Genomic DNA, 16230 nt, shown 5'->3' with positions numbered 1-16230 from the left:
TATATCTGATTCTACTAAAAATAGGCTATTAAACCTATACAACGCCATTTTCTCTTTTGGCAGAATTCCTCAAAGTTGGAAATGTGGGTGTATAATCCCTATTCGGAAGCCTAACAAACCAGCAGATCAGCTGCCCAGCTTCCGCCCGGTTTCCTTATTGCCTTGCAACAGCAAAGTTCTCGAGAAAATAGTTGCTAACCGACTAATGTGGTTTACTTCTAAACATAAATTGCTAAACCCTAATCAGGCTGCCTTTAAAAAAGGCCATAGCACAATCGACGCTCTATTATCCTTCGACCATTTCTCTTCATGTGCCCTGTCTAGTAAGAAATATATTACAGCACTTTCCCTAGACTTCGAAAAGGCCTTCGATCGTATCGGGGCACACATTGTTCTAAGACAATTAAGGAAATGGGCAGTTGGCTCTAAAATCTACAATTTTGTTAAACGTTTTTTAATTAACCGAAGATTTATGGTCAAGATAAACGGCGCTTTTTCCGACAAATACAACTTAGAAAATGTGATTCCGCAAGGTTCGCCTCTCTCGGTGGTTTTATTTGTTATCGCGTTTGAAGAAATTAGCAAAATACATAATACATACATAAGTACAATATAAATCACAATATTTACGCAGATGATGTTCTGATATTTACTAAACTTGATAATTTAGTCTCGGTGAGAACCATTTTCAGTAAAATCATTGATGATATTTCTGTATGGTCGCTTGAATCAGGAGAAATGCAATGTCCTGCATATTTGTCCAAAGAAGCGCTGTTCAGATATAAGACTATCTTATAAAAATGTACCTATAAATAATGTTAATGAATTGAAGATATTGGGAGTTTTCTTTGATAGTAAATATACTTTTAAGTTCCATTGTAATTATATTAGAAAAAAACTATTAAACCGCCTTAGCATTGTAAAATACTTTTCCTCAAAAAAGTCCTTTCTACATACTTCTACTCTTTCTAATATTGTTAAATCGTTATTTTTGACGGTAATTGATTACGCTCTACCAATTTATGGAAGCTGTGCCAAAAGCAACTTTAATCTTCTTTGTGCTCCATATCACGCAGCTGTGCGGAAAAGCCTACGTGCCTTCTCCACTACTCCAGTTTGTAACATTTTGGCTGAATCCGGACTTCCTGACCTCACGGAACGGGTGGAATATATGACCGCTGGACTTATATACAAAGTTTTATCCTACAACAACTCCAACCTGTATAAAAATATACTCAATGCTATAAATAGGAAACGCTTCCCAAAGAGGCTCTCGGCACTACATCGCGTAGTTGCTCTGTCTAGAGAAATGTATATACCAGTTAAACCCACTCGGCAAGCTCACAGTACATACCCACCTTGGAATCTTCCGGACTCGTCATTTATTAATTTCCTTCAGGATTATCAAAAGCAAAATACTTGTGCCCCTATCTACCAGCAAGTTTTCCTCGAGACCAAACTAGAGTTACCCTTAAAATCGTTCAAATTTATATTTACGGATGGCTCAAAAACTAACTACTCAACGCCCTCGCAGTTATATCGGAGGATTTACGGGTTCTGAAAAAAGGTTTGCTGCACAATCACTGCTCTATATTTACCAGTGAAATCTTGGCTATCTATCAAGCTGCTCTAATAGCATCCAAAACTAAGGGTAAATTCTGCATTTGTACAGACAGTCAATCTACCATCGATGCCGCCAAAAATTTTACCAATAACAGTGTTTTAGTAACTTATGTTCGTGATCTGCTCACCAAGCACGCAAATAAAATGAAATTGATGTGGATACCTGGTCACTGTGGAATTCAGGGCAATGAACTCGCCGATTCTGTGGCGAAAAGTATTCATGAAGAACCGGTTCTGTGTTTTGACGCTCTTGAAAAAGCTGACTTAAAACGTCTAATAAAGCAGTACGTACATAACAAGTCCCTGTTGAAATGGAATGAATACGTTCATCATTATGCGGCAATTAATCCTACTAGAGCAAAGCCTTTATACCCCACGAACTCCAAACATTCAGACATTTTGTTATTCACAAGGCTTCGTCTAGGTCATCCGCAGATCACGCACGATTACCTGTTAAATAATGGAAACGGATCCTGCTGCTTTTCTAGATCCTCTAGAACATCAGTAAAACATATACTAGATGCATGCCCCCAATTTACCAATACAAGGCGAAGGATGTTTGGCACAGCTCTCCCATCGAAACTGCTAACTAATATAACATCGTCGAATATAAGTACTATATCTAACTTTCTTATAACATGTAACATAGCACATTTAATTTAATATAAACTGTACAATTTATATATTAAGGATAATACATATTTATGTATATCCGTTATTTAGACATAACATCCAATTATTACTATCATATTAAATTGTAAAGACCAGCTGATGGCCCCGAGCTAGTGCTGCTAATTTTGCTGTTTTCTGTATATTTATATGCTTAAAATAAATATGAATCTGAATCTAAATCACCCATTTGGACAGTTGCTAAAAAAGGTACCGATGAAAAAGGGAAACCTAAACGAAGAATGGTTGTAGACTTTCAAAAGCTAAATGCTCAAACTATTACAGATAGATATCCCATACCTGATGTAGGCATGACAATACAGAATCTTGGTAAAGTAAAATTATTTACGACCTTACAACTTGACAGAGAAAAATCAGCTTTTAGCAAAAATAGAGCCAAATATGAATTTCTTCGTATGCCTTTCGGACTGAAAAATGCTCCGTCAATTTTTCAAAGGTGTATAGATGACATCTTAAGACCATATATTGGAAAAATTGCCTATGTCTATATAGACGACGTTCTCATTTACTCTTCTTCCCCTGAAGAGTATATCGAGCACATACGTATAATTGTAAATGCACTTCATCAAGCTAACATGAAGATTTCCAATGAGAAATCACACTTCTTTAAAGATTCCGTAGAGTATTTGGGACACATAATTAAATTTAATAAAATTACTGCTGATCCAGTAAAAATACAAACCATAAAAGATTTTTCCACGCCTACTTCACTAAAAGAACTTAGATCCTTTTTAGGTCTTGCAAGTTATTATAGAAAATTCATAAAAAAATTTGCAGCCATTGTCAAACCACTTACTACGTTTCTCAGAGGAGAAAACGGCGGCATATCAAAGACTCAAAGCGCAAAAATTAAAATTGCATTAGATGAACCTGCAATAGCAGCATTAAGTCGAATAAAGAAGAATTGCAAGCTCAGGTTGAACTCTTCCAACCAAATTTTAACAAACCTTTCGAATTAACCACAGACGCTAGTAATTACGCGATAGGAGCTGTATTATCGCAAAATAATAAACCCATATCATTTATTTCACGAACACAACCAAACCGAACAGAATTACTCTACAAACGAAAAAGAGTTACTCGCAATTGTGGGGGCCTTACAAAAGCTTCGAAATTACTTGTATGGCATAGTTAACTATATACACCGCTCATTACGGCGCTAAAATCACTTACAAACCTGGTCAGCAGAACGTTGTTGCTGATGCACTTTCCCGCCAACAATTTGATAACACATCTAATTCTAATAATTCCCAACATTCAGCACAAAGCTCTCCTATAAAAAAAATTAAACGTGTGAAGCAACCATTAAATTGTTTTAAAAATCAAATTATTATAAAACAATCAGACGCAAACCCCATCCAAGTATCATCCCAAAATATCTTTTCTAACAGTAGACATACAATTTTTTTTAACACTAAAACTGAGGTATTGGACAGATTAAAAAATGTAATCAAACCACAAGTTGTAAACGCTCTACAAATAGATGAATAAATATTATTTTTCGTTGAAAATGCATTTCCCACTGTGTCTATTGTTCTAACTCATAAAACGGTTGAAGACATAACCGAAATCGAAAAACAAAAACAAATCATAAATGACACACATAGACGTGCACACAGAAATTACCAAATAACGCACAGAAAATTTCGTTAAAATATTACTGGCCAAACATACGAGACGCCTGTAAAAAGAAGTACAAGACTGAGAAATCTGTCCGTGCAGCACCAACACCAAACAAAGTAGGAGAATACATACACTTAGATTTATTCTATATGAGCGATAACATATGTATACATTAGCTCAACTGACAAATACTCAAAATTTTGCCACTTCAGACAAATACCTTCAGGAAAAGATATATATAAGTATGTCGACGAGATACTTTCACAAATATACCCAAACGCAAAGTTTCTAATGACTGATAACGAATTATCATTTGCAAGCCTATGTGCACAACAAATTTACAAAAGTTTACAAATAGCGCACACCAAAACGCCAGCGTTTCATTCTACTACAAACGGACAAGTAGAGCGTACGCCCAGCACAATAATTGAACTCGCGAAAGTTTTGGCAGACCAGCATAATTCAGCACCAGAAGGACAGATATTTGAAGACGTTCGGCAATACAATAAAATGATCCATTCGGTAACCAACGAGAAACCCGAGGACATGTTCTTCAATCAAAAGGGGTATCCTGACATCCACGAACGTTTACAAGAAAATCAGGAACGAGTCTTACGTTATCAGAATCGTAATCGACAGCAGCTGAATTATAGACAAGGTGACGTCATATTTGTGAAGACGCACAGGCGAAATAAAAACGTGAAAAAATACGCGAAACAAATTGTTAAAGAAGACAACGGAAGGACGGTAACGACAAATAGGGGACGTGTTATTCACAAAGATAACATAAGAGTACAGCCATGTACAGAATAATTTTTTTTCTTTATTACACTATCGCATTATGCGACAACATAATTGATTTAAAAAACAAAAAATATGTGCTTGTTGAAACTGACCCGGTTTACATTTACCCGAATAGTTCGTTTTTATATCACATTTCAAATCCTTGCACCTTACGAAGAGATAATGAAATCTTCTTATAATTTAGAAAACCAGCCTGAAACAAAAATATTAGTAAATAAAATTGAAACTTTAAAAAATCAACTCATTCCAAATATTTACAGGCCTAAAAGATCAATTAACTTTCTTGGTTCTGCGCTAAAATTTATAACTGGCATATCAGATCATGACGATCTTATATGTAGAAATCAAAACGTCAATTAACATGCTAATAGAAAATAATAATAAACAAAAAAGCATTAACTCCCAGTTTGAGAGAATACTTGAAACACTCGATCCTAAAGCAATAAATGAGAATTTAATTATAGCAGAAATTTATAATGAATTGCAAACAATTACAAACACTATTAATTTTGCGAAAAATAACAATTTTTACTCTGGCACACTTAATTTAAATGATGTGCATGAATTAATGAACCATGAGGAGTTGGATCTTCCCTTTATTAATATATTGGAATATTCTGACATCCATATTTGTTACTTAGAACAAGCTATAATTACAATTTACAAATATCCAATACTCGAAACTAAATGTGGACTATATAATGTATACCCTTTAGCACATAAGCATGGTAAAATAATTTTAGATCCTAAGATAGCAAAATGTAATAGTTATCAAAGAATTTCAAAATGTAAGAATTATTTCAGTAGTTTTATTTGTAAATCAGAACCCTCTGATAATTGTACTGCAAAAATTTTAAACGATAAATCAGCACAATGCGAAACAATTCATGAAAATAACGCTCCAATTCAAATTTTAGAAGACGGTCACATCTTGACAGATAATGAGCATTCTTGGAATAATATGCCTATATCTGGCCCTAAATTAATTCATTTTTCAGGATCCACAAACTTAGATGGCATTACATATTACAACCATCAACAACAACTCAGAGAAATCATACACAACCAGCACAGCGAAAAACTTTAAGTACTCCTCATACTTTCCTCGAAATCAAATTACTAGTTCAGTAATTTACAGGAAATCTCAACATTTTTGATACCTATTGATGAAAATCCAGTACATTTTACGTTCTTCATCATAATGGGATTCCTTACTTTAGTAGTTACCACTTACGGTATGGTACACCTCTGCCAATATCACGTAAATAGAAGAATGCTTCACAGACAAAGGCAAATTGACGAGTTATACGAAGTCGAAATGAAACGTCTTCAACAACAACAATTTGTAGCAGCATAGCGAGGACGCTCCGCTTTTAAGAAGGAGGTGAGTTAACGACATAGCCTCGCTCCGGGTCACACACACACACTCACATACATCTTATCTTTTAATATACATCCCGAACGAACTATGTAAACCGATGATTGACATGCACTATCAGTCGAACAATAGAAATGGACTATTGTTACAATACCAACCAAACATGCATTATCTAGAAATGCATTCTCAACATATAAACGACAAACATCTGGCAATGGAATAATCCACTGCGATAACCACCTCCGCATCTCTTCTACTTGTATAACAAACAAGTGATAGCAAGATAACGGATATCAAATAACAACAAAGAAGTTTCAAGCAGATTACAACAGCCGCATTTCATTAGTATAAATAGCTGTTAGATAAAGGCACGCATTTCGGCGTAGAAATAAAATTGGTTTCTTTAACTCATATGTGAAAACAATATTAACTCGCGCATATGTAATAAGTATATTGATAAGTGATGAAAATATGATTTCAATTTCTGAACGCGCACATGCGTATACATAAACTCATATGAGCATGTGCAGATACACAAGATAGGATAGAAGATATATGCCTTTTAACATCGTATACTATACAAATAAATATTTTTCTTTCTAATAGAAATTAAATTTATCACAGCAATATACATAATAAACACATACATAATATTGCTGTGATAAATTTAATTTCAAGGCTAATAGATAAGAACAATAATGGCGGAGAAGTTATCGAAGTCCCAACATGCGTACATAAAGGGCCGATCAATCGAAACCGCCCTTCACGAGGTGATAAGTGTGATTGAAAAATCACTACACCACAAACAATACACCATGGCTGCTTTTCTAGACCTAGAGTGCGCCTTCAATAACATAGAAGTAAATACGATAATTAATTCTCTGGGGCATGGGGGCATAGATGACACTGTGTGCAGATGGATTCTATCGATGCTTGAGAATAGGAAGATTATAGCTTCAAACGGCGCTGCAACACAAACAAGTTATGTGAGTAGAGGGACGCCTCAAGGGGGGTCCTCTCTCCGCTTCTATAAGTTGTAGCGCTGAACGAAATACTCCTCCAATTAAACGGTGGAGGAATGAAAGCAGTAGCGTATGCAGACGATATAGTGTTGTTGGTATCAGGTATGTTTCCTTCAACAGTCAGCGAGATTATGGAAAGAGCACTTCGTAGGTTAAACCTATGGGCTAAAAGCAATGATCCAGAGTTAACCCGAACAAAACAGAACTGAAATGTCACAAACCAAAATACCTCAGTTTCAACTTCCGGCACTAAACGGCACAACACTCACTCTATCCCCAACAGCTAAGTATTTGGGGGTGGAGATTGATGCCAAACTGTTCTGGAAAATAAATATAGAAAAAAGAATAAACAAAGCATACATGGCCTTCTATACGTGTAAGAGAATTGTCAGCAATTGGGGCCTCAAACCAAGTATAATCATGTGGATGTACACGGCGGTCATAAGACCCATACTCACATATGGAGCTCTGGTATGGTGGCCAGCGCTAAATAAACAGTATAACATTAGAAAATTAAATGGAATACAAAAGGCAGCTTGTGCGGGTGTTACGGGCGCAATCAGGTCATGTCCGACTGATGCGCTCAATGTGATCCTGCATCAACTACCAATTGACTTTTTTATTCAAAAAACAGCAGCTATTGCGGCGATAAGAATAGAAGAATTGGGAGGTTGGAATCAGCAGAACCATGGACATAGTGTAATCCTAAACAAGCTCACTATTAATAAATCAGACTACATTCTCCCAAAGCTGGATTTCAATAGACACTTCCAGGTGAGGATACCATCTAGACGAGAATGGAGAAGAGGTTCATTTGCAGAAGAGGGTACCACCTCAGTCTATACCGACGGGTCCAAAATGGACTGCGGAGTGGGCACGGGGGTATTCTCCGCTGATCTGGGCATATCTCTCTCTATACGTCTACCGAACTCGGCAAGCATCTTCCAAGCGGAAGTACTAGGCATAGAAAAAGCCTGCGAAGTTCTATTAGAAAACCACGGGAATATACATAAAGCAACTATATTTACGGATAGCCAGGCGGCCCTCCTGCCATTGTCTTCACCTATGACAAATTCCAGTATAGTTCACAACTGCAAGAGAGCACTAAGCTCAATAAAAGACAAGCTCCAGCTAAACTTGATCTGGGTTCCCGGCTACAGGAACATTTTCGGTAACGAAAAAGCAGATGAGTTGGCAAAGGCAGGAGCCTTCCTCAATGAATCCGAGGCGGAGCTCATACCGAGCCCGCTAGGAACGATCAAAGGAGAGATCAATAGACAATTTCAACAAATTGCTAACAACAGATGGAAAAACATTACAAAATGCGTCATAACTAAACAATTATGGCCAACATACGACAGGAAAAGAACCAACGACCTATTAAATAGGTCAAGAAAAAGTATTTACAGAATAACAGCTACCACAACAGGGCACTGGCCATTTGGGGAAAATGCGTCCAAAATGGGTATGCCCTACAACGACATCTGCCGTGGCTGCGGAGTAGTAGGGAACAAGGAAACAATCTTCCACTTTCTCTGCGAATGCCCAGCTCTGGCACAGATCCGACACAAAACACTCGGAATCCACCAAGCACCAAACCTTGAATGGATTTCCACCAAAAGCATATCGGACATAAGTAGTTTCATCGAAACCTCAAAATAGTTTGAGAGAGAAGGTGGAACGTAACAGCAGATACAGGAGGTTTTACGAATAGTGTACCAAAATGGCACATCAGTGCTAATTGAGCCCGATAGGGCTGCACTCCTACCTACCTACCTATATGTATGTATAATTGTTTCGCATTTTGCTTCTTCTTTACTGGCGTAGACACCGCTTACGCGATTATAGCCGAGTCAACAACAGCGCGCCAGTCGTTTCTTCTCTTCGCTACGTGGCGCCAATTGGATATTCCAAGCGACGCCAGGACCTTCTCCATTTGGTCCTTCCAACGGAGTGGAGGTTTACCTCTTCCTCTGCTTCCCCCGGCGGGTACTGCGTCGAATACTTTCAGAACTGGAGTGTTTTCATCCATCCAGACAACATGATCTAGCCAGCGTAGCCGCTGTCTTTTAATTCGCTGAACTATGTCAATGTCGTCGTATATCTCGTACAGCTCATCGTTCTATCGAATGCGATATTCGCCGTGGCCAACGCGCAAAGGACCATAAATCTTTCGCAGAGCTTTTCTCTCGAAAACTCGCAACGTCGGCTAATTCGTTGTTGACATCGTCCAAGCCTCTGCACCATATAGCAGGACGGGAATTATGAATGACTTATAGAGTTTGGTTTTTGTCTGTCGAGAGAGGACTTTGCTTCTCAATTGCCTACTCAGTCCGAAGTAGCACCTGTTGGCAAGAGTTATCCTGCGTTGGATTTCTAGGCTGACATTGTTGGTGGTGTTAATGCTGGTTCCTAAATAGACGAAATTATCTACAACTTCAAAGTTATGACTGTCAACAGTGACGTGTGAGCCAAGTCGCGAGTGCGACGACTGTTTGTTTGATGACAGGAGATATTTCGTCTCGCCCTCGATCACCGCCAGACCCATTTGCGTTGCTTCCTTGTTCAGTCTCGAGAAAGCAGAACTAACGGCGCGGGTGTTGTGGCCGATGATATCAATATCATCAGCACACGCCAGCAGTTGTACACTCTTATAAAAGAGTGTACCTGCTCGATTAAGTTCTGTAGCTCGAATAATTTTCTCCAGCAGCAGATTGCAGGAGTCGCACGATAGGAAGTCGCCTTGTCTGAAATCTCCTTTGGTATCGAACGGCTCGGAGAGGTCCTTTCCGATCCTGACGGAACTTTTGGTGCTGCTCAACGTCAGTTTGCACAGCCGTATTAGTTTTGCGGGGATACCAAATTCAGACATCGCGGCATAAAGGCAGCTCCTTTTCGTGCTGTCGAAAGCAGCTTTGAAATCGACGAAGAGGTGGTGTGTGTCGATTCTCCTTTCACGGGTCTTTTCCAAGATTTGGCGCACTAAAGCCACACTGATAAGGTCCAATCAGTTTGTTGACGGTGGGCTTTAATCTTTCACACAATACACCCGACAGAACCTTATATGCGATGTTGAGGAGGCTAATCCCACGGTAGTTGGCGCAGATTGTGGGGTCTCCTTTTTTATGGATTGGGCATAGCACACTTAAATTCCAATCGTTGGGCATACTTTCGTCCGACCATATTTTGCAAAGAAGCTGATGCATGCACCTTATCAGCTTTTCGCCGCCGTGTTCGAATAGCTCTTCCGACAATCCATCGGCCCCTGCCGCTTTGTTGTTTTTCAGGCGGGCATTGCTATTCGAACTTCTTCATGGTCGGGCAATGGAACGTCTGCTCTATCGTCAGCTATTGGGGTATCGGGTTCGCCTGCTCCTGGTGTTGTGCGTTCACTGCCATTCAGTAGGCTGGAGAAGTGTTCCCTCCATAATTAAGTATGCTCTGGGCATCGGTGGCTAGGTCACCTTGTGGGGTTCTAGAAGAGTATGCTCCGGTCTTGAAACCTTCTGTAAGTCGCCGCATCTTTTCGTAGAATTTTCGAGCATTACCCCTGTCGGCCATCTTATCAAGCTCTTCGTACTCACGCATTTCGGCCTCTTTCTTTTTCTGTCTACAAATGCGTCTCGCTTCCCTCTTCAACTCTCGGTATCTATCCCATCCCGCACGTGTTGTGGTCGATCGTAACGTTACGAGGTAGGCATCCTGTTTTCTCTCCGCTGCGACACGGCATTCCTCGTCGTACTAGCTGTTCCTTTGCACTTTCCGAAAACCAATGGTTTCGGTTGCAGCTGTACGTAAGGAGTTTGAAATGCCATCCTACAGTTCCCTTATACCGAGTTGTTGACGAGTGCTCTCAGAGAGCAGGAGTGCAAGCCGAGTAGAAAATCGTTCGGCTGTTTGTTGTGATTGCAGCTTCTCGACGTCGAACCTTCCTTGTATTTGTTGGCGTGTGTTTTTTGCTGCACAGAGGCGGGTGTGAATTTTGGCTGTAACAATATAGTGGTCCGAGTCGATGTTAGGACCTCGGAGCGCACGCACATCTAAAACACTGGAGACGTGTCTTCCGTCTATCACAACATGATCGATCGGGTTGGTGGTTTTTCGATCCGGAAACAGCCAGGTAGCTTGATGTATCTTCTTATGCTGGAATCTAGTACTACAGACCCATTTGGGGATATTTCCCCGTGGAGGCTGAACTTACCGACCGTAGTGCCAAAGATTCCTTCTTTGCCCACCCTGGCGTTGAAGTCGCCAAGCACGATTTTAACATCGTGGCGGGTACAACTCTCATAAGTGTGCTCCAAGCACTCATAAAAGGCATCTTTGGTCACATCGTCCTTCTCTTCCGTCGGAGCGTGGGCGCAAATCCGCGATATGTTGAACAACCTCGCTTTGATGCGGATTGTGACTAGACGTTCATTCTCTGGAGTGAATGATAGTACTCGGCGACAGAGTCTCTCTCCCACCACGAATCCAACACCAAACTTGCCCTCCTTTATATGGCTATTGTAGTAAATGTCACAAGGACCTACTCGTCTCTGTCCTTGTCCCGTCCATCGCATTTCTTGGACGGCGGTGATATCAGCCTTTATTTTCACGAGGACATCAACCAGCTGGGCAGCGGCACCTTCCCAATTAAGGGACCGGACATTCCAGGTACATGCCCTCAAATCATAGACCTTAATTCGTTTGCCATGGTCGTCATCAAAAGGGGGGTCACTCATCCGAGGCTTGTTGTTCCTTTTCATTGGTAATATTTTTTACGTGGCGGGTCCCAAACCCAGCGCACAACCCTGCGGAGGGGATATTTCGCCTTCTCACTTTAGCTCGCCTTCAAACAGATGTTCTTAGGCTACCCAGAGGATACTTGGTCAATCCGGTCGTGAGCTGCTTGAGTCATATGTAAAAGAATGGTTTCTGGCCACTCCCAAGTGAATGGCGATCAGAGAACTTTCCTCACTTGCGTGAACTTCTACACATGACTCCATCCTCCAAATCGATAATTAGGCAGCATTTAATATCTACTCGTAACCTTTCATTGACTAATTGTTACATTATTTGCGACCAAGTTCTATTGACGACTTTACGAGTTATTGCTTCTTAATCGAATCATTTCTTCTAAAGCTTCACTGTTACTTGGGGTTTTACTTGTCAACTTTGGACAGTCTAGTTCTTCAATTCGAATACCGTCCAAAGATCTACAACGACTAAGTGCTACATAAGCTTGTCCAGCAGCAAACAGTCGCGAGCCCAGATAAATTACTGCATGTTCTTCTGTACAACCTTACATCTTTTGAACGGTCGACGCCCAACTCTGTATGCTATTTAAATGTCACCAAAACTAGTTTTATATATGTAGATGTTGCATACTTTTAAGCGCATCTTTTTGAGAGCTGCTTAAACTTACTATCGCCTTCCTACAGTGTCGCTCAAGTATTCTACGTTTCAGTACCACTTAAAAAAGTTACAAACATACATACATACAAGTGAAGCTAATAAAATCGTATTAAAAATATAGTTTTTGTCTACAGTCATCCACTGCACACGCCACATTCAAGTGCCACAGCATAGCAACATGATAAACAAGCCACAAGCCGAAACCACAACATTTCACAGCACTTAATCTGATACGCAAATTCTATATAAAGCAATACAAACCAACTACCATGTTCTTAATTTTATATTGATTATATGTACATCATAAAGGTTGTGAAGATTTTATTAATATCAAATAAAGAAACAGTCTCCCATAGGACTTAAAATTATATTTTTTTTATTCATAACCCAGGGAATAACTCGTGAGTGTTGCTTTTCAGGAATTTTCGGTTTAGCGACGGAAATATTGCAACGCATAGTCAGAAATTTTTATTAAAGTGCAAGTAAATAAACGCGTAGTTGAGTTATACAAGTAATACATATATAGTTTTACAACAGTGTAAATGATTAATGTTAATTCAATTCGTTTGTTTCTTGAATATTATCAAATTTATATATTGATTCTGCTTCAAGAACTTCTAGTGCATGTATTTTCTCGTACCCTTGCGCTTCTATAAAATCTTAAACTTCTTGGTTCTGAATGTGGTATATTTCGGAATCTATTCTTACGGTATCATTAAGTTGAATTAAATTTATTCCTTTGATGGTTTCGTTATTTATGAGTACTTGGTGATTACCATCTATAATTATATTATTGGTTTACTGAATAATATTACATTGGGTTTCTTTGTTTGATAAAACTGAAAGTGTACAATTATCTTCCTTTTGTTTTTTACACATACATATATTTACTTAGGATGTTTTTACAACTTTTTTTATTCTAATATAATACTTTCAGGAATATTTATTTCTTCATCTTTATAATTCTTTCAATTTCTTCGATATTTATTGCTGCTGAATAAAATTCTTCGTTCTTTGCAAAATTAATTGTTCTTGTTAAGTCTAGTAATTCTTTATGAATTTCCTGGAGTGGGATTCTAAGTTTTATCATTTTAATGTTGATATTCTTCTTTAAATTCTCGAAATTAGAATTTATTTTCCTTTGTGCATTGTTGTTATAAATTATATCATTCAATGTGTCCTTTATTTCAATCAAATCGTCGTGGTCTTTAACTCCTGATATACATTTTAATGCGGTCCCTAAAATATCTATGGATTTACGTTTACTATTTGTTAGTAGTTGGTTCTTCAAAATCGCTATCCTATTTATTAGCGTTTCGTCTGTGACAACTAATATCCCTTGCACTTGCAGCATTTCCTGTATTTGATGATACGGGGCGAGGATACCGGTCAGATTTTTCATGTGGAAAAAGTACTTTTCCTTCTCGTATACGTATGATGGTCTGATTCGGTTAATACGAATTTCTTGTCCTGTAGACTTGTTATTTTCTGTGCCGTTGTGCTGGACATCAGGATTGTTATTAGGAGGAACTCGATGTGATTCATCTTTAGTTTTGTCCGTGCGAAGGTTGTCTTTATGTATAATCCTCCCTTTGGTAGAGTCGTGTTCTCATGGTTTTCCTTCACTGTTTGCTTGATATATAGGCGTGTAAACTTCTCACGGCGATTCTGTTTTTCTTACACTTCTTCTGGTAAATACGCTTTATTTTTTCTTCCTTTGTTATAGTAATTGAGCCTGATGTTTTTCAATGAGGTTTTTTACTTCACTTGTTTTACTCCTTTCAAAAAATATATCGACTGGTCTGTGATTTGTCATTGAATGTATCATGCGATTGTATTCTTTCACTGCTGTGAGTTCGAGGTATGACAATTAAGTAATGAGACTGATTCCATAAAAACCGTATGTTTGAAAATTATTCTACAACTCTGCCATCCCCTTCAAAATAGTCCCCCTGGGCAGCTATACAGCGATTCCAGCGTGTTTTCCATGCTTCGTAACATTTCTGGAACGCTTCGACTGGGATGTCCGCGAATACCCTCGTCACGGCCGCTTGGATGTCCGTAATCGACTCAAAATGGGTTCCTTTGACCACCGATTTTGTTTTAGGAAACCAAAAATGTCACAGGGTGACATTTCGGTCGAATAAGGCCGCTGTTGCAACACGGAGATCTCTTTATTGGCCAAATACTGGGACACGCTGAGGGCAGTGTGGCACTGCCCGTTGTCGTGATGAAGGATCCAGCGATGTCTGGACGCACCCTGTTGACTCGTTTTCGCAATATTTTGAGTACTTGGCAATAGTAGACTTGATTCACAGTTTTCCCCGGTGGAACGAATTCTTTGTGGACGATTCCATGGCTTCGACTGGTCTCCCACTCCGCGCCTCATCTTCCACGCTTTCACGCCCCTCCTTAAACTCTTTGTGCCATCGAAACACCTGGGCACGACTAAGAGCACTATCACCATACACTCCTACAATTTTAGCGTACGTTTCCGAAGCTGTTCCGCCCAATCTGGCTCAAAATTTTATCGCGACGCGTTGCTCTTGATTTCGTTTTTCCATTTTCGTGACGAGCACTACAAACACACGTCTACTCAACTTGACGCAGCAGGCGAACTAAACAAGCTAGGGCGATGGTACATACGTATACATCAATGGAGAGGGGAAGGATGCCGGAAAAAGAGAAAGGGAATTTCAATGTCACAGGTTTACCACAAGCGCGGCAATAAAAGCAGTCTCATTACTTAATTGTCAAACCTCGTAGTTCTTCATCAGCTGTTGTTCATCGAGTGCAATCGTTCAACTTGAGCTTTAGACGTTGTACGACTCGGTGTAGCTTCATATAGCTTGTCATATTATGTGCGTGAATAACGTCTCGTTATCGGTCATGAGTTGTGAGCAGAATGGATATATTTGTGTTAATATTTCCTCTAATACATTTTAGAAGTTTCTTTTACTTTCAAGTCGTCTCATACAAGTTAATATTTTTAAAATTAAAATAAAACTTTTAAATTAAAGAAGTTTCTTTAAGTTAAGTTTCTCCCCTTTAAATTCCTGCTTGTCTTCAAGTAGGCGTTAGAAGTAAGGAATGTTATTAATATTTAGTGTTTTCGGAGTTTTTTGTTTAGTTTTTCTGATTTGGCTTAAATTATATGTTTTATTATTTGGGATCATACTGCCGTTAAATAATTGTTATGCCTTTATATCAGAGAGCTGCATTGGGTATGTTCGAACCTGTTCGATCGCCCTCATTAAAAATCGAGCACGAGCGAGCACCACACTCGGCAGCAATGGGTTCGATCGAGTGGCACACCCGGCAGCTGCTTTCTGAGTGTTCGAGTCTGTTTGATCATACTCTCTTCAAAACGATAACAAGCGAGTGTCCACACTCGACACCCGCAGCTAACCCGAAATGTGTTCAACTATTGCCACGGATACTCGGACAGAACACGGGTGTAGAAGAAATGTATCAAATTTTTCTGAGCAAAAATATGAGAAATTATTAATGTTGTATACACTTTAACAGTGAATATTATTGAAATACAGCACTTAAACTATATGTATGCATGTATCAAAGGAATGACGCATTTTAAAATTAAAAATATATTTGCATAACCATAACATAAGACCAGACAAGCTGTAACTGCCATTCGCAATTTTGCAACCAATAAAATCTTTTTTTTTCGGCCAT

The 16230-nt window shown here is 39.0% G+C and overlaps 3 protein-coding genes across 7 annotated transcripts in view; all 3 read left to right on the top strand.

The window, feature by feature from the left end:
• Window positions 1–15650, top strand: part of LOC125779110 (uncharacterized) — a 224812-nt gene extending 209162 nt beyond the window's left edge. The window contains exon 2 of the mRNA XM_049459671.1: window positions 5739–15650. Within this exon, the coding sequence (XP_049315628.1) occupies window positions 7351–8802 (1452 nt within the window). The 5' untranslated portion in view covers window positions 5739–7350 and the 3' untranslated portion in view covers window positions 8803–15650. The remainder of the gene's footprint in view (window positions 1–5738) is intronic.
• Window positions 1–16230, top strand: part of LOC125779115 (uncharacterized) — a 579602-nt gene that overhangs the window by 225451 nt on the left and 337921 nt on the right. The window contains exon 3 of one of the 5 annotated variants that reach the window (XM_049459680.1): window positions 9986–15650. The exons of the other annotated variants lie outside the window; for them this stretch is intronic. The gene's annotated coding sequence lies outside the window, so the exon portion shown is untranslated. Of the gene's footprint in view, window positions 1–9985; window positions 15651–16230 lie in introns of those variants that run through there. 5 annotated transcript variants of the gene reach the window in all.
• Window positions 1516–4980, top strand: LOC125779792 (uncharacterized; the record flags this gene model as incomplete). Its single annotated transcript, XM_049461080.1, has 1 exon — window positions 1516–4980. A coding segment is annotated over one exon (771 nt), but the record flags the coding sequence as incomplete, so codon positions are not given.

Source organism: Bactrocera dorsalis, chromosome 6 (assembly GCF_023373825.1).
Source record: "Bactrocera dorsalis isolate Fly_Bdor chromosome 6, ASM2337382v1, whole genome shotgun sequence".
NCBI classification, from domain to species: Eukaryota; Metazoa; Arthropoda; class Insecta; order Diptera; family Tephritidae; genus Bactrocera; species Bactrocera dorsalis.
The sequence above is the reverse complement of the archived record's forward strand: the minus strand, read 5'-3'. Positions and strand labels throughout refer to the sequence as shown.